At 40.6% G+C, this 19548-nt stretch overlaps 1 protein-coding gene across 1 annotated transcript in view; it reads left to right on the forward strand.

Moving 5' to 3' along the window:
• Positions 1-6992: 6992 nt before the first annotated feature.
• MED30 (mediator complex subunit 30) overlaps positions 6993-19548 on the forward strand; it is a 44522-nt gene continuing 31966 nt past the window's right edge. The window contains exon 1 of the mRNA XM_077167530.1: positions 6993-7352. Within this exon, the coding sequence (XP_077023645.1) occupies positions 7176-7352 (177 nt within the window). The 5' untranslated portion in view covers positions 6993-7175. The remainder of the gene's footprint in view (positions 7353-19548) is intronic.

Here is a 19548-nt window from a genome sequence, read left to right on the forward strand (position 1 = left end):
ATATACCTTTTTTCCATTTGCCTCAAAAAGTATGTGTGGTTCTAAAATATAGACACTGTATTCCTTACCCCTATGTTCTGAATTACTTTAACCTCAACTGTTTGGCTTTGTTCTTATCTCTAAATATCAGGTTATATATATAAAACTGCCTCTTAGAATCCAGAAATAATAATCACCACTCTGCACTTAATGTGTCTGCTGTAAAAGCTTACAATCTAGGCCCCTGTTTTCTTATAAGCATTTTCTAAAGGTGACCATACCATTGTTGTTGTTTTTTTTGTTTCTGGCTTATTTTGTCTCACCAAATGCCCCACATGTTCATTCACATCATTGCACATTCCTTCCTATTTTTTTTTGTAAGTATACACTATTCATAAGTATACACTATTGTTCGTTATTCTACTTCTCCGTCAGTGCATCCTTCAACCACCTGCATTGATCAGGCATCATGTAGAGGGTACAAAGTCCACAGTCCATCAACATTCTCAATTTTGGATAATTTCATTGTTCTCAAGAGACAGAAAATCAATAAACACACCCTCACCAAATAGGAAATCTAAACCTCCTCTTAACTCTTGTCCCTCACTCCATTATTTACCTCTGCTGTTGCTGTGGTAGTGCTGATGGTTTCCTTTTGAACACAGCTCATAGCATGCAATAGCATTTTCCCCCTATACCCTGGACTTAAAGCACTCTCCATACAAAAATTACCCCATGTATTTTAACCTTTATTTCCCCTATTTTTTCTCTATACCCCTTACCATTCCCTTTCATTGATCACTAATATTTCAATCTACTCAATTTATTTTAACATTTGTTTCCATTATTATTTATTTTTAAACCATATGCTTTACTCATCTTTCCATACTATAGATAAAAGGAGCATCAGACACAAGGTTTTCACAATCAGACAGTCACATTGCCATAGCTACATCATTATACAATCATCTTCAAGAAACGTGGCTACTGGAACACAGCTCTATGGAGAAAAAATGTTTCTGAGTGTGAAGCTGTGCTTTAATTCATGAATTTCTTAAGTTTGGAACTCTAAGTGAGCATATGTGAACCAAAGGAAACTTACTAATGAAACTTCAGGGACCAGTTAGCACAATTTGTTAAATTGGAATGCTAATTAGGTCTAAGCAATAGTCTAAATCAACCTAAATGCTTGCTATTTTGACCAATTATACGTGCCCAATAAGTGTTTGCTCAAATTCAATAATTCTCTGTCCACAGGGACTATTCCTGACCATGAGTGGGTGGATTGAAAAATATAGGCTATTAGTCCTGCATAAATTGTGAATGCACCAGTGCATTTCTACACTACTACTGGAAGGCCAAGTTCATGGCAGCTAAGGCTCGGCCCCATTCCTTCACTGGGTCCAGTGATATTTCCCAATGTACCTAAATCATTTTAAAGATTTTCTGTGGTATATATAATATAAAGAGAAATGTAAGTATCTTGGAGTTAAACCCATGGATTATAAGCCATGCCAGGGCCACCAAACTACTGAATGACAAAGCAAGACTGGTACCCATTTTGCTTATTTGTGGAGACTCTTCCTTCCATTTTGGCCCACTGCATTTTTCTTTTTTTCTATATTACTCCCTTTTTTCCCCTAAAGCCCCCGACTTTCCAAACACTGACTCTTAGGTTCAGATTAACAACTGTGGCGTATAATCTTTTGCCTCAGCCACCACAGTGTCCTGACTCCACAAAACCATTCCAGAAGTGCTTACATGTCTCCCCAGTGCTTGCAAATGCAATGGCCAGCATTTTCTATCACAACATGCACAAAGCTAGTGCCAATCCTGCAATTACAGAAGGACCAAGAACACTGCTGGGGGTAACTGACCAGGTCAAGTGAGATTCTTATTTGCCTTTTGGGTAATTTAAAGCAGAGACATAAATCTAAAATAAAAAAGGAAAAGTTAAAGCAGAGACAGTGGTCTTTGTGTTCAAAGAATCTAATATGATATTCAACAGAACTCCATGCGGATTAAAGCAAATTCCAGATTTGCCATTTCAGTCACAAGGATTAGATTCAGCTGTGTTTTACATAGTCCCTGAAATAGTAGCTTATTTGAGCTTCAGCTACAATGTCTGCATTAGGAAAGAGGAACTGGAGGGACCGCTTTCCTTAAAGACGTTGCCAGTAGGTGCCTGTGCCACTGATACTTACAGTCCATTGGTCAGGAGTTGGTGAGTTGCCCTCGATAAGGTGCCAGCAAGGCTGAGACATGCAGCCTTTACCCTGGGTGCCCTGCTCAAAATCAGGTATCCAATTGCTAAGGAAGAAAACAGCGTAGATATCGGGTAGAAATCACAGGCTCTGCTCTCTTGCCTCACTACTTGGGGGTCTTTAGCAGACTGGAATAAACCTCCATTTGCTGATTATTTTGCTGAATCTCTCAGCAGTGCCTGACACTGCTCATCACATGCTCCTTCCTGAAACAATTTATCCTGCCTATAATTTCCATAGCATGAGGCTGTGCTGGTTTTCCTTCAACCTCTTGGACTGTTCTTCTCAGTTTTTGTTATTGTTACTTTCTCTTCCTCTTTCTGTTCCTTAGTGTTCTCAGGGCTCAGTCATAGGCCAACTACATTCCTCACTTTTCACTTTACACATTCTTCTCATGATATGTGGTAGAAGTATGCATAGTATGCATTTATTGTACACTTACTATATGTTGGAAACTCAGTCCTATCAACAACTGACTATAGTTAGTCCCATATTATCTGGAGGTTGATGTGATTCGTCCACAGTTGGGTGGTATCAGGTTTGGGTTTCAGTCCAGGATGTCTGTCTCCAGGGTTTTTTAAATTTACCACTGTACCACTCTGCCTCCTTGCATTTCCAAAATAAAACTAGCAGGCCCCATACATATACTCAAATGCTTACTAGACCGCTCTGCATGGCTAGCTCACAAGCATTTCAAACTCAAAACATCCCAGAGTAAACTGATGATTCTTTCAACAATTACTCTGTGTCAGACACTGCTCTTGCTTATGGGATTTACTTAAAAGGACAATTTCTAACTTTAAGAAATTTATTGACTAGTTGGAGAGATATACAGTAAAAACAAAGAGCATCAGTTTATGATAAACACTATGAAAAAAGTAAAAAGCAGAGTACCTGGATAGAGACAGGGAAGGATGTGTAGTAATCATTATAATGAACCTACAAAATTGTACATTCACTAATCCCTGGAACCTATGGCTATATCACACTACATGATTTTGTGGTTGTGATTCATGTTAAGGAACTTGAGATGATCATTTGGATGACATGGGTGGGCCCAACCAACAAAATCACATGGACCCTTAGAAGTCAAAGAAGAAAGCAGAAGGCTGGGTCAGAGAGATGGTAAATTGACAAGAGAAGAAGAGGTAGGAGAGATGGAAAGGATAAGAGGGATGTTACCACCATTTGTTGGCTTTAAAGATGGAGGAAAGTGGACAGGAACCAAGGAGTGTTGTGGTCTTAGAAGCCAGAAATGGCCCTCAGATTATAGCCAGCAAGAAAATGGGGGCCTCAGTCCTACAAGCACAAGTGATTGCATTCTATAAATAGACTGAGGGAGCAGAAATGGATTCTCTCCCAGAAACTTCAAAGAGTAGAAGTGCCTTTCCAATAGCAGTGCTTTTAGCCTAGTAAGACCAGTGCCAGACTTCTGAACTACAGAACTATAAGCTAATAAATTTGTGTTGTTTTTAAACTTCTAAATTCTGGCAATTTGTTACTGCAGAAACAGAAAACTAATACAGCCTATTCAAAGTTGGGCAGTCAAAGAAGGCCACTTTAAGGAGAAATCTGGGAAGACAGCCGAAGGAAGAGTTTACCAGGCCGAGAGGAATGCCCTCTAAATGCAAGGAGGGTGGAGTATGCAAGGAACAGCAGATGGTCAATGCTGCTGGAGTGGGTGAGTGAGGGGAGAGCAATAGGAACAGAGTTTGCAGGACACCAGAGGCCAGAGCATGTGGCTCTTTGTAGGACAGTAGCTTTGAGTTTTATTCTAAGCATAATGGGGAGCCACTGTGGCAGAAGAGTGACCCAGCCTGACCTAATATTTTTAAAGTGCTCCCTGTGGCTGCTGTTAAGTGTGGATTGAATAGGGCAAGAGTGGAAGAAAGGGAGACCAGTTAGGGAGCCTTGTAAATTATTATCCTCAATCCAGATTAGAGAAGATGATGGCTTAGACTGGTGTGGAAGAGAGAGGTGATGTAATGAGAAGTGGTCAGATAGAGGATGTATTTTAAAGTTATATGTTTTTGATGGTTTGGAAGCAGGGTAAGAGAGAAGTCAGGATGAACAACTGAGTACACGGTGGTACCATTTATTGAAATGGGAAAAACTAAAGTAGAATAAGATTGGGGGATCAGGAGTTTGGTTTTTGACAGGTTAAGTATGAGATGTCAATTAGCCATCCAAGTCAAGTTGTCAAATGGGATATTAAAGTATGTGAGTATAAAGTTCAGGGAGAATAATAGCCCCCCCAAAGCTGTCCACATCCTAACCCCTGGAATCAATTTGCTGTGTTATATTACACGGCAAAGGGGAATTAAGGTAGCAGAAGGAATTAAGCTTGCTTGTCAGCTGGCTTTAATATAAAGATATCATCTTGAATTATCTGGGTGGGTTTAATGTAGTCACAAGGGTCCTTGAATGGGAAAGAAGGAAGCAGAAAAGTCAAAACCGGAGAGGTGGGATCATGGGACAGACTAGACCAGCCACTGTTAGCTTTGAAGATGGAGGAAGTGGCCATGAACGAAGGAATGTATGCAGACTCTAAAACTGGAAAAGGCAAGCGAACAGATTTCCCCTTAGAACCAACAGAAAGAATGAAGCCCTAACAACACTTTGAACTTAGCACAGTGTGATCCATTTCAGACTTCTGATCTACAGAGTTGTAAGATAATAAATGTTTGTAGGAATGTTTTACAGCAGCAATAGGAAACTAATACAATACAAAAGGCATACTTCCTCTCAAAACCTGTTTTACTTCAGTGTATCCTACCTCAGTAATGGCACAGCCATCATCCATTCCTGCAAGGCAGAAATATGTGCCATCCTTACTTCCTTTTTATCCCTTATCCTCCCAATCCCATCAACATCAAATTCTTTAGATTCTACTTTTTATTTAGAGCTCCCCACGGTACTATTTCTCCAATACTAATTATCATCAACATTCAAATATATAATTCAGTGGTTTTACTCATATATTTGAATGTGGTTAAAAGGGAAAATTTTAGGTTCTATATATGTTTTTATAATTTTTTTTAAAGCAAAGGACTATACACACAGTGAACCCTAAAGTAAATTATGGACTATAGTTAATAGTACAATTTTAGTAATATTGTTTCTTCAATTGTAATGAAAATAACAGGCTAGTGCAAACTGTGAATAATATGGAAAACTTGTTATATAGGAGCTCTGTATTCTCTGCCTCATTTTCTGTAACCCTCCAACTTCTCTAATAAAAAATTTTTAAAAAAATCATCATCTCCCTTTAGAAGGGAACAGGGGGAAAGTATCTACCCAACATCCATTCTCCGTTTAGCATCCAGAATAAGCCTTTTAAAATGAATATTGCAGATACTGATTCCTTTCTCCTTAAAACTTTTCAACCGCTCATCATTTCATTCAGAATAAAGCCCTAACTGATGTGGCTCTGAAGTTCTTCTAAGGTTTGTCTCTGTCTTCAGCCTTATTTTTTGATGCTCCACCTTACCCTAAATTTCTTTCAGATCCTGGAAAGCATTTAGGTCTCTGGGCTTCACATGTCGGCACCAGGCTTTCTGGTGCCCTGACCTCTCCACCAAAAACATTCCACTGTTTAACACCCTCCCCAACCACTGTAAGGTCCAGCCTACTCCCCTTGAGTTGACCCTGATCAACCAAATCGTTTGCTCTGTAATATTACGAACTTGAAAGTTTGCCTCAAGACCTTCACCACAGAAATTCGTGTCTGTTTCCATGAGAACTGGGGTTTCCCTGACCTGTTTACCATTCTGTCTCCATTCCTAGCAGCCAGCGTACATAGTAGGTGCTCACTGAATATTTGTCAAACAATGACTTCTCGTTAAAGGACTGAAATTCATTATTTTAAAAATCTCCACCATGATTCCTATCTCCATTTTAGAAACCATTTCCTGGAAAGTAACCATTTCCTGGAAAGTCCTTATTGGAATGCTCAAATATTTTTAAAAATGAAGTGATTTTATACCAGTCATTAATATTCACATTGTTGACTGTTTTTGTAAGTAATAGGTGGGTGAGAGACTATTTCTATTTTTATGCTTATTGCATTTATATGGTCACCCAACTTACTGAACATCTTCCACATGCTATCACTAAGTGCAGAGAATACAGTAAGTGAACAAAACGGACATAGTCTGTTTCCAGGATTTCGCATTCTACTGTGTGTATCTAAGGGGAGGGGAACTGAGAAAATACACACACGGGAAAAAATATCAAACATCAGTAACAAACGCCAGAATAAAAATGGTGCATGTGTACAGCGTTACTATTTTACATAGGGCGAGAGGAAAAACTCGAATAAAACGACATTTGAGCAGGGGCCAAAAGCAGCTGGGGAGTAGGTATCCAGCCATATACAAAATCAAGAACCTTCTCTTCTAGGTTCGAATCCCAGAACACCAAATGCAAACTATCTGGGACAGTACAAGTTACCTTAACCCCCCAATCCTGTTCCGTATCTATAAAATGACAGCCTGCAAACTTCATAAGCTTGTCGTGAGGGCTAAACGAGAAAACATACAGTGAGAAAAGCTACACAAGATATCAGTTCTCCCAAGAGTTAAGGGAAGGCCGAGACTAAGAAAAATAAACTCTGGGAAAGTTTGCCCGTCGGGACGCCGCCGATGATTGGCTCTTCAATCCGTCAGTCTGTCCGGTCCGCGCATCCTGGCTTCCGGTCCGGTCCGGACCCCAAGAGCCCTATGAGTGGGCGGTACCCGCGGACGTCGCGGATACGTGATACGTCACGGCAGGCGGAAGTCGTGGCCTCTGTTTTGAAATTGGGCCGCGGGTGTTTTACAGACTCCTGCCTTCGCCCGGGCCCGGCCGTTCTGGACAAGCCCTGGACAGAAGACTCCCCGGAGAGATCGGCCTTAGCCTGCTGCCCAGTCTCTCGCGGCCCGCGGCCGCGCCATGTCCACCCCTCCGTTGGCGGCGGCGGGGATGGCAGCCGGGCCCTACGCGGGTCCCCAGGCTCAGCAGGCCGCCCGCGAGGTCAACACAGCATCGCTCTGCCGCATCGGGCAGGAGACGGTCCAGGACATCGTGTACCGCACCATGGAGATCTTCCAGCTCCTAAGGAACATGCAGGTGGGACGGAGGACGGGTGCGTAGAGAAAACGAGATGCTGCTTTAAAGGGGCACAGGGTTCGTCGTTTGTCTTGGGCAAACGTCAAGTAGATGATCGCTCCTGTTCACGTTCAAAAGTGTTCTCAAATGCCATGTCAGTCCCCGAGAGTCTGAGAGGTAGAGGTGATGTTTTCCAGCCCGAATTTCTGGAAGATTTAAGCCACGTTTTCTAAATTTGGCCCGGTTCACCTGTTACTGAGTAAATTCTTGCTGCACTTTCAAAGTACAGGTGAGTCGCTTTTGCAGTTAAGAAACCGAGAGGTAGAGAGATGAACATCCACCATCAACATCCCTCACTAGTAGCTGATGGAACAATTAATTACTATTAAAGAATTTACAGTATTGCAAGAGATGTAATACAGGAGGTATGAACTATACGGGGAAAAATGGAACTCTTGAAAAAGTATTATCAATAACTACATTATATGTGGACATCTATTCAAAGCCAGTTTGTAAGGGACTGAGATAGTTATTTCAGTGTGCCCCATGTATTGTGAAATCTGTAGTTGGGCTCATCTAGGATCCTTTAGGGAATATCACGATGGGTTGAAAATGCCCCTTCATTTCCTCAAAGCTTAAAGGAAGAGGTGGTACAAACAGACAGGTTCTTGACTACATATAACCTAATTACTTAGGAATATACTTTTTGAAATATTCCATTTTTAAAATCATACTTGGTCTTATTAATTCAAAAGGTAGTGTGCCATAAATAGAAACCGCTAAATATATTTTTAGGTGTTTGTTTTCAAGAAGGCATTCTTTACCTATTAGGTGTACTTTAACCTCTTGAGAACCTGATCAAAATTATGGACCCTATTCTGAGAAGAATGCCCACACATATATTTTGGAAAAAATTTGAGGACCTTCATCCAAAGATCCCTAGATCCCACATTTCCTACGTAAGAGAGCATTGCTTTGGTTCTGTTATTATCTTATCCTTTAAATTTTTATAGTTTTTTATTTTTTGAATATATAATACATTCAGAATTCAGAAGTAAATTAAGACAACACTACAGTGAACATTCTCCCTCCATTCCTATTCCTTAACCACCTGTTCCTTCCCTATAAGCAGTAATCATTAATGATTTTATTGCTATTTTTATGTATCCTTCTAATATTCTATGCATAGTAAAGTATGTAATTTCTTTTCCCTCCTTTGTAGACAGATAAATAGTGTAGTATACAAATTTCTGCATCTTTCTTTGCTAGAGTTATTCACATCCATACAGAAAATACTTCTTTTTCCTTTTCTACAGCTGTATAGCCTTCCATTGCATGGATATACTATAATTTTTTGAACATTCACTAGTAAAGGGCATTTATGTTGCTTTTAATCTTTTGCTATTATAGATAATGCTGCAATGAATAACTTCCTATGCAAATGTGGTAGTATCTCTATAGGACAGATTCGTAAAACTGAGTATATGCTTTTAAAATTAGATAAATTTAGCTGAATTGCCCTCCGTGAGGATTGCACCAGTTTAAGCCACCTTATCCTGACCAAGACCAACAGTCTGACCATAATACAGTGAGTTATTACTAGTTTTGGATCTTTGATCACTTGATAGGTGAAAATACTTTGCATTTCTTCTAGATTTGAATGAGTTTGAGTATTTCTTCATTTGTTTGTTAAATTTCCTTTTCTGTTAAATGCTTGTTCATATCATTTGCCCATTTTTCTATCTATTTGCTGGTCTTTCCCACCCCTAGATTTATTTTAGAATTTGTCTATTTACATATTAGGGAAACCTGCTCTTTGCAATGTAATTTTTTTTGTTTTTCCATAGGCAGGCACCAGGAAGTGAACACTGGTCTCCGGCATGGCAGGCAAGAACTCTGCCTGCTGAGCCACCATAGCCTGCCCTGCAATATAATTTTTAAGTATATTGTTTTTTCCTAGTCTGTTATCTGTTATCTACCCATTACCCTTTGGCTTTGCTCATGGTAGTTTTTTATTTTGTTTTATTTTGTTTTTTTACCATGTAAACTTTTTGAAAGGTCGTCGAAATCGTCAGGCTTTTCCTTTAGGTCTTCTAGGTTCTGTAGTTAGTTGTAAAGGCCTTCCCCACTTCAATATCAAGAATAATTCTGGGTTTTGTTTTAATTTTTACATTTAAAATTTTAATCCATAAGGAATTTATCCTCATGTGAAGTGTGACTGCAACTCTAGTTTTTCCAGCCTTAGTTTATAGAAAGTTAGATGAATAATTCATGTTTCCCCAACTGCTTTCATATGCTACTTTTATACTAAATTACCATTTTACAAATGAGTCTATTTTAGGTGTTCATGTCCACTTAGATTATCTTTTAGATAATAATGCCAAATTTTCTTTCATTTATTGATGTTCTATAATGTGTTTATACTTGTTCTTCAGAATTTCTCTGGCTGTCATTGCTTGCTTGGTTTTCTGCGCATACTTTAGAATTGGCTTGTTTCGTTCCAAGATTAAACCTGTTAGCATTTTTAGTAAATTACTTTACCTTGAGAGACTTGACATTATGATGTTCAGTCTGAGACCATGGAACATCCTACTTTTAGTCCAGATGAAATATTTTAAGTTTTCCATTTTTATCTTGAATTTTTAAAAGTTTACTTCCTACATAATCTTTATTGTTCCCGTAAATAGGGCCTTGCCTGTTTTATCTTTTTTTTAAGAGACCAAAGCTATTGATTTTTCTATATTGATCTTGTACCTACCCCCTTATCAAATTCTCTTATTATTAGTAGCACTCTGTCATACCATAGTGATCATTTTCCCATGTCCTTTTTAATGTTTTAACCTTTCTCCCCTCTTGTTTTGATCTCTCTCATGTCATTGGCCTGTGCCTCCAGAGCAGTGTTCACTAGTAGTATTAGTAGTATTAGACAGCATCCTTTTCTATTCCTAATTTTAGTGGGAAAGCTTCCAAGTTTCTACATTAACCATGTTACAGAAAACAAATATAAAGCAAACTTAGGAGAAAAATTAAAATCGCTCTGCATTTAGTCACAGTGTAAAAGATCTAACACTAAACTCCAATCCCTAGGAAGAGCTTAGGTATAAACTCCTTTTATTCATTCATAACTTCAAAGTGATAAAATAGTCAATGCCTTGCATTGGTAGTATGCATACTTAACACTTTTGCTTTGGCAGACAATTTTTTTAGTATCTGTGAAAGGTAATAAAATGAAAGATAATGAGAAGAAATATCCTACATTTTATTGGACAATGAACCCTTGATGCCTTTTGTTTTGACTTATTTCTCTGATATTTTGTTGCTTTTTTTACTATCCCCAAAGTGTTTTGCTTTTTTTTTTAACTTTTTTTATTGTAAATATAGCATATAAACAAAGCAAAGAAAGAAAAAACAGTAATTTTCAAAGCATACTTCAATAAGTAGTTACAGAACAGATCCCAGAGTTTGTCATGTGCTACCATTCAACCATCTCAGGTTTTTCCCTCTAGCTCCTCCAAAACACTGGAAGTGAGAAGGAATTTTAATACAGTGATTCAGCAGTCATACTCATTTGTTGAATCCTGTTTTTTTCTGTTATACTTCCTCATCCTTTTTAAAAAATATATTTTTATTGCGAAATCTTCACACACATACACTCTATAAATGGTGTATAATCAGTGGCTCACAATATCATAATAGTGCTGTATTCATCACCATGATCATTTTTAGAACATTTGTATCACTCCAGAAAAATAAAGAGAAAAAAAGAAAAGCTCATACATCCCCTATCCCTTACCCCTCCCTCTCATTGACCACCAGTATTTCAATCTACCCTGTTTTTTACCCTTTATCTTCCCCTGTATTATATTCTTATTTTTTGTTTTTTGACTCATCTGTCCTTACCCTGGATAAAAGGAACATCAGACTCAAGGTTTTCACACTCTCACAGTCACATTGTAAAAAATACATCTTTATCATCTTCAGTAATCAAGGCTACTGGAACACAGGTATTTCCCTCCAGCCATTCCAATACACCATAAGCTAAAAAGGAATATCTACATAATACTAAAGGATAACCTCGGGATAACCTCTCAAGACTTTTGAAAAATCTTAGCCGCTGAAACTTTATTTTGTCTTATTTCTTTCATCCTGCTTTTGGTCAAGAGGGCTTTCTCAATCCCATGATGCCAGGTTCCAGCTCACCCAGGAATTCTGTCCCACATTGCCAGGGAGATTATACTCCTGGGAGTCATGGCCCATGTAGGTGGGTGGGCAGTGAGTTCCCCTGCCGAACTGGCTTAGAGAGAGAGGCCACATTTGAACAACAAAAGAGGTTCTCTGGGGTTGCTCTTTAGGCATAATGATAAGTAGGCTTAGCTTCTCCTTTGCAGGAGTAAGTTTCATAGAGCAAACTCCAAGACTGGGGGCTCAGCCTATTGATCTGATTGTCCCCACTGCTTGGGGGGGGGGGGGAAATCAGGAATTCCCCAAGTGAGGAAGTTGAATATTTTCTCCTTTCTCTCCAGTCCCCCATGGGGACATGCAAATACCTTTTATTCACTGCTCAAATTACTCTGGGCTGTATCTGGGCATCATACTAACCTATACAAACTGACAAGATCTCATGCTGTTTTCAAGATTCCATGTACTTAGGGTATCCATGTACTTGTAAACTGACCATACAAGTTAAATTAGGTTATGCGCTACCCAAAATATAAATTTTGCACCAAATAAACATCTTTCCCTTTGGTCTCACACAGAAGTTGAAGTTTTAAAATAAGAACCATATCATCCTTTACTCTGTATTCTGACCCAGTGTTTTAATGCTGGAGAATTTCTGAAAATTCCAATAATATCTCATTTCAAAAGATCCATCTTCTTATGCCCCATAATATTACAGGAAATTTAGAAATGAGAAGAAAAGAAGAGTTACTCAAGTCTATTTTCCTAATACATCTTTTATCAACTATGTATGTTTCTTACCAGTCTTTTTTCATGTTTATGATTCTACAGATTTGAAATGATATGGTATCCTGTTTGCTTTTCTCTCCAAACATTGTATCATATTCTTTTTTTTTTTTTTTTGCATTCCTACCTCATCTGTTTAAAAATTGGGTGATATTTAAATCATTTTTTAATTGATTAACAAATAGACTGGTCTTCTAGCTACTAAGCAGTACTTAGTGTCTTGGTTGTAAATCACCTGACTCTAATCCAAGTTAAGTGTAAGGGTGTGTATTAGTTAGGGTTCTCTAGAGAAACAGAATCAACAGGGAATACTTGCAAATATAAAATTTATGAAAGTGTCTCACGTGACCGTAGGAACGCAGAGTCCAAAATCCACAGGGCAGGCTGCGAAGCCGATGACTCCGGTGGATGGCCTGGATGAACTCCACAGGAGCGGCTCACCAGCCAAAGCAGGAATGGAACCTGTCTCCTCTGAGTCCTCCTTAAAAGGCTTCCCATGATTGCATTTAGCATCACTAATTGCAGAAGAAACTCCCCTTTGGCTGATTACAAATGGAATCAGCTGTGGATGTAGCTGACGTGATCATGACCTAATCCTATGAAATGTCCTCATTGCAACAGACAGGCCAGCGCTTGCCCAATCAGATGAACAGGTACCACAACTTGGCCAAGTTGACACCTGTCCCTAACCATAACAGTCCACCCCTTGTCAACTTGGCACCTATATATATATATATATATATATATATATATATAACCTTAGACCATACTTAATTTCCAAATGAAAACAAATAAGCACACATTTTTTCTTTTACCTTACAATACTCAACTGTCCTGCATATAACTGGAAACACATTAAATCTCTCCAGAATAAGGTGCAAATCCTTGGGCAACATTCATTCTTAAACTTGATATCTTACAACTTAAATAGTATAACACGAACAAAACAGCATTACAGTCCTCGTTTCTGTAACTGATCACGTGGTCGAAGTTCATATTTATCACTACCTTCTTCCACTACCCATTCCATGTTCCCTTTCCCCTCAGCAAGCACTTCAGCTGGCCGTGGTTCTTTGCCTGGTGGGGTGACCCAAACCTTCATTCCTGAAGTCTCAGAGCTATTAGTGGTCCTGCCTGGATTGTGTTGTTGCGGTTTTCCATTGATTTTAATCACAGGGCATGGTAGTACTAATAGAGCCCCAGGGGATCTCCTATATTCCAAGAAAACTCTTCTTTACCTCCATTATGTAGTTGCAGTCCTACTTCCTTCTGATAGTCAGGGTCAGTTACCCCAGACAATAATGTAATCCCCTTCTTGGTGTGTTGATCCAGAGGCATAAGTAGCCCAAAGTGACCAGGTGGCAATCTTAACTTCCAGTTCAGTGGTATCACTGTTGTTTCTCCTGGAGAAAGCACACCCTGTTTTGGAACTAAAACCTGTAGACCAGCAGAACTCAGGGTAGCAGGGACAGGAAGCAGAAATTTTCCTAGTGGATCACTAGGAGTAATATTGAGTGGCACCACACCCATTTCCACCCCTTGGTTCCTGGACCCATGGATCCTGGCTATGGGAGAAACAGCACCATACAGTAGATGCTGATTCAGAACATACACAGCTTCCTGGAGAACATTACCCCAGCCTTTCAAGTTTTTGCCACCTAGTTGGCACCGTAATTGAGTTTTCAAAAGGCCATTCCACCGTTCTATCAATCCAGCTGCTTCTGGATGATGGGGAACATGGTAAGACCAGAGAATTCCATGAGCATGTGCCCATTCCCGCACTTCATTTGCTGTGAAGTGTGTTCCTTGATCCGAAGCAATGCTATGTGGAATACCATGCCAATGGATAAGGCATTCTGTAAGTCCACGGATGGTAGTTTTGGCAGAAGCATTGTGTGCAGGGAAAGCAAACCCATATCCAGAGTATGTGTCTATTCCAGTTAGAACAAATCGCTGCCCCTTCCATGAAGGGAGTGGTCCAATGTAATCAACCTGCCACCATGTAGCTGGCTGGTCACCTCGGGGAATGGTGCCATATCGGGGGCTGAGTGTGGGTCTCTGCTGCTGGCAGATTGGGCACTCAGCAATGGCTGTAGCCAGGTCAGCCTTGGTGAGTGGAAGTCCATGTTGCTGAGCCCATACATAACCTCCATCCCTACCACCATGACCACTTTGTTCATGAGCCCATTGGGCAATAACAGGAGTTGCTGGGGAAAGAGGCTAACTGGTATCCATAGAACGTGTCATCTTATCCACTTGATTATTAAAATCTTCCTCTGCTGAAGTCACCCTCTGGTGTGTGTTCACATGGGACACAAATATCTTCATGTTTTTAGCCCACTCAGAAAGGTCTATCCACATACTTGTTCCCCAGACCTCTTTGTCACCAATTTTCCAATTATGGTCTTTCCAAGTCCCTGATCATCCAGCCAAACCATTAGCAACAGCCCATGAGTCAGTATACAAACGCACCTCTGGCCAGTTTTCCTTCCAAGCAAAATGAACAACCAGGTGCACTGGTTGAAGTTCTGCACACTGGGAGGATTTCCCTTCAAGGACACCCCAGAAAGGGGTTGTAATGCTGCAGCTGTCCACTTTCGGGTGGTACCTGCATATTGTGCTGAACCATCTGTAAACCAGGCCCGAGTTTTCTCTTCCTCAGTCAATTCACTGTAAGGAACTCCCCAAGAGGCCATAGCTCTGGTCTGGGAAAGAGAAGGTAATGTGGCAGCAGGAGTGGAAACCATGGGCATTTGTGCCACTTCTTCATGTAACTTACTCGTGCCTTCAGGACCTGCTCTGGCTCTATCTCGTATATACCATTTCCACTTTTCAATAGAGTGCTGCTGTGCACTCCCAACTTTATGGCTTGGTGGGTCAGACAACACCCAACTCATGATAGGCAATTCAGGTCTCATGGTAACTTGATGGCCCATGGTTAAGCATTCAGTCTCTACTAAGGCCCAGTAGCAGGCCAAAAGCTGTTTCTCAAAAGGAGAGTAGTTATCCTCAGCAGATGGTAAGGCTTTGCTCCAAAATCCTAAGGGTCTGCGTTGTGATTCTCCTATAGGGGCCTGCCAAAGGTTCCAGACAGCATCTCTATTTGCCACTGACACTTCCAGCACCATTGGATCTGCTGGATCATACGGCCCAAGTGGCAGAGCAGCTTGCACAGCAGCCTGGACCTGTCGCAGAGCCTCCTCTTGTTCAGGTCCCCACTCAAAATTAGCAGCTTTTCTGGTTACTCGATAAATGGGCTGGAGTAGCACACCCAAATGAGGAATATGTTGTCGCCAAAATCGAAAAAGACCAACTAGGCGTTGTGCCTCTTTTTTGGTTGTGGGAGGGGCCAGATGCAGCAATTTATCCTTCACCTTAGAAGGGATATCTTGACATGCCCCACACCACTGAACACCTAGAAATTTTACTGAGGTGGAAGGCCCCTGTATTTTTGTCGGATTTATCTCCCATCCTCTGACACGCAGATGCCTTACCAGTGAATCTAGAGTAGTTGCTACTTCTTGCTCACTAGGTCCAATCAACATGATATCATCAATATAATGGACCAGTGTGATGTCTTGCGGGAGGGAGAAACGATCAAGGTCTCTGCAAACAAGATTATGACATAGGGCTGGAGAGTTGATATACCCCTGAGGTAGGACAGTGAAAGTATATTGCTGACCTTGCCAGCTGAAAGCAAACTGTTTCTGGTGGTCCTTACTAACAGCTATTGAGAAAAAAGCATTTGCCAGATCAATAGCTGCATACCAGGTACCAGGGGATGTATTGATTTGCTCAAGCAATGATACTACATCTGGAACAGCAGCTGCAATTGGAGTTACCACCTGGTTGAGTTTACGATAATCCACTGTCATTCTCCAAGACCCATCTGTTTTCTGCACAGGCCAAATAGGAGAGTTGAACGGGGATGTGGTGGGAATCACCACCCCTGCATCTTTCAAGTCCTTAAGAGTGGCAGTAATCTCTGCAATCCCTCCAGGAGGGATTCCTCCAGGAATACGGTATTGCTTTTGATTTACTATTTTGCTTGGTAGGGGCAGTTCTAGTGGCTTCCATTTGGCCTTTCCCACCATAATAGCCCTCACTGCACGAGTTAGAGTACCAACGTGGGGATTCTGCCAGTTGCTCAGTATGTCTATGCCAATTATACATTCCGGAACTGGGGAAATAACTACAGGATGGGTCCGGGGGCCCACCGGACCCACTGTGAGACAGACCTGAGCTAAAACTCCATTGATCACCTGGCCTCCATAAACCCCCACTCTGACTGGTGGTCCAGAGTGACGTTTTGGGTCCCCTGGAATTAATGTCACTTCTGAACCAGTGTCTAATAATCCCCGAAATATCTGATCATTTCCTTTTCCCCAATGCACAGTTACCCTGGTAAAAGGCCGTCGGTCTCCTTGGGGAAGACTTAGAGGAAGGTTAAAGTATAAATTTGTGGCAGTGTAACAGGTTTCTCCCCCATAGGGACCTGGTCTCCCCTTCATTCAAGGGGCTCAGGGTCTGTAAACTGTTTCAAGTTTGGAAATTGATTAAGGGGCCGTGACTCTGTGTTTTTGTAATTCAGGTTAGACTTCTGTTCCCTTGACCTAGAACTCTTTTGTTTATACAGCTCCAATAAGAATTTAGTAGACTGCCCTTCTATTGTATTTCTAGGTGCCCCATAATTTACTAGCCAATGCCACAAATCTCTGCGTGTCATATAATTTTGATGCCTCCTTTGAGTTTGTTGTCTATTATAATAGCCACGTCTACCCTGTCTTTGGTGATTAAGTGCTGCCACCTGGCTTCTGCCAACTCGGGATCCTGTCATCCCCATTGTGTTTAAGGATTCCAGCTCAGTGACAGCAGTTCCTACAGTAATATCTGACCTACAGAGAAGTGCAACCACAGAGCTTTTGGGGGATGATGGTGCTAGTCTCACAAACTTATTTCTCACTGTTCTGGTAAAAGGTGCATCCTCTGGACATTCCTGGGGTGTAAGAGCAGGCTTTGCATGATAAATCCACTCTAACATCCCAATCTCTCTAAGCCTCTGGATCCCCTCATCTACATTATACCAGGGCAGTTCTGGCATTTCAACCTCAGGTAATGTTGGCCACCTTTTGATCCATGTTTCAACCAACCACCCAAACAAGCTGTTACCACCTTTTCTAACCGCTCGAGCTATAACATTGAATGCAGAATCTCTGCTTAGTGGGCCCATATCAATAAATTCAGCCTGATCCAGACTTATATTCCTCCCACCATTATCCCACACTCTTAAAATCCATTGCCACACATATTCCCCTGATTTCTGTCTGTATAAATTGGAAAACTCACATAGTTCTTTTGGAGCATAACGTACCTCCTCATGTGTGATACTTTGTACCTCACCTTTAGGGGCCTGTTGGGACTTTAGTCTAGTTATAGATCTAGAAGAAATGAGGGGTGGTGCGGGTGGGTCATGAAAAGAATTAGAAATATCTTCCAAGCCTTTGCTTCAGGGCTTTCATTTGCAGTTTCATCTGGTGAAACAGGATTAATAACTCTAGGGCTAATCCCTTCAGGAGGAGGCTGGGTGGCCAATTCCTCAAGGCAGGCTGGAGGTGGGGCGGCTATGTCCTCAGGGCAGACTATTACAGGGTTATCTAAAGAAGGCTCAGCATGGTCTAGGGTTTCAACCTCACCCCCAACATCATTATCAATCTATATGTCACCATCCCATTTTTCAGGGTCCCACTCTTTTCCAATCAGTGCCCTCACTTTAACGGCAGACACCATGCAAGACTGAGATTTCAGTTTACGTTGTAAAGTTGCTACTCTAACAGTAAGGTTCTGAGTCTGATTTTCAGAGATCTCAAGTCTACGGCTACAGGAAATAAGATTTTCCTTCAGGATACTCATAGAAACCTCTACATCTTTCAGACGGCACTTAAGCTTCTTGTTTGAAGCCTTAAGCCCATCCCTTTCACCCTTTAATGTAGACAGTGTATCTTACAACAACCAACCAACGTCTCTATAACTCTTATTTCTACAAAACTCTGTAAAGGTGTCAAAAACATTATCCCCCAGAGTCTGGCTTCGTACAAGTGAAGCATTAGGAGAATCGAATGATGATATTTTGACTATCTCCTTTGCCAACTCAGTCCATGGATTGGGAGTGTCATTCTGATTATGGGAATCAGAGTCCTTAGTGTCTCTGAGTCCAGTCAGAGTAGAAAACCATTCATAAAAACCCATTTTTAAGATTCTGTTCCTTAAGAACCACTCCTGGTACCAAGATGTATTAGGGTTCTCTAGAGAAACAGAATCAGCAGGGAACACTTGCAAATATAAAATTTATGAAAGTGTCTCACGTGACTGTAGGAACGCAGAGTCCAAAATCCACAGGGCAGGCTGCGAAGCCGATGACTCTGGTGGATGGCCTGGATGAACTCCACAGGAGAGGCTCACCAGCCAAAGCAGGAATGGAACCTGTCTCCTCTGAGTCCTCCTTAAAAGGCTTCCCATGATTGCATTTAGCATCACTAATTGCTGAAGACACTCCCCTTTGGCTGATTACAAATGGAATCAGCTGTGGATGTAGCTGACCTGATCATGACCTAATCCTATGAAATGTCCTCATTGCAACAGACAGGCCAGCGCTTGCCCAATCAGATGAACAGGTACCACAACTTGGCCAAGTTGACACCTGTCCCTAACCATGACAGGGTGAATTTGTATAAATGAAAGCAGTTATTTTCTATTGAATACGGCATAAATATTGTTCATTCTAATATTAGAAGGATTTCACAAATCAAATTGTAGAAGTAAAATGTTATATACATGTACAGAAAAAGGAAGAGTTTGTTCATGAATTTCAGCAGCTATCAAAAGGTACATATTTTCATTTATAAGTTCTAAATGAGTAATAGTTTGTGTTTATCTGTACTTTTACAGTGTGCACTTTTGGCTTCTTTTGATAAAATTTCTAAATTAAAAATATGTAAGTAGTGTGGTGCAGTGTTGCTCAGTGGCAGAATTCTCACCTGCCACACCAGAGACCTGGGTTCGCTATCCGGAGCCTGCCCATGTAAAAATAAAATAAAATAAAATAAAAAACCAACAGTAAGTATTCAAGACAGAATGATGATCATAGCAGTTACTTGTAATAATTTATTAATGATGTTTAAGTACAAACTGATTTGCACCTGTTTCTACTGCTATTGATTAAAAAAATAATAAAATCTTTGATGACAGCTTTATA

The sequence above is a fragment of the Tamandua tetradactyla genome, chromosome 6 (genome assembly GCF_023851605.1).
Source record: "Tamandua tetradactyla isolate mTamTet1 chromosome 6, mTamTet1.pri, whole genome shotgun sequence".
NCBI lineage: Eukaryota > Metazoa > Chordata > Mammalia > Pilosa > Myrmecophagidae > Tamandua > Tamandua tetradactyla.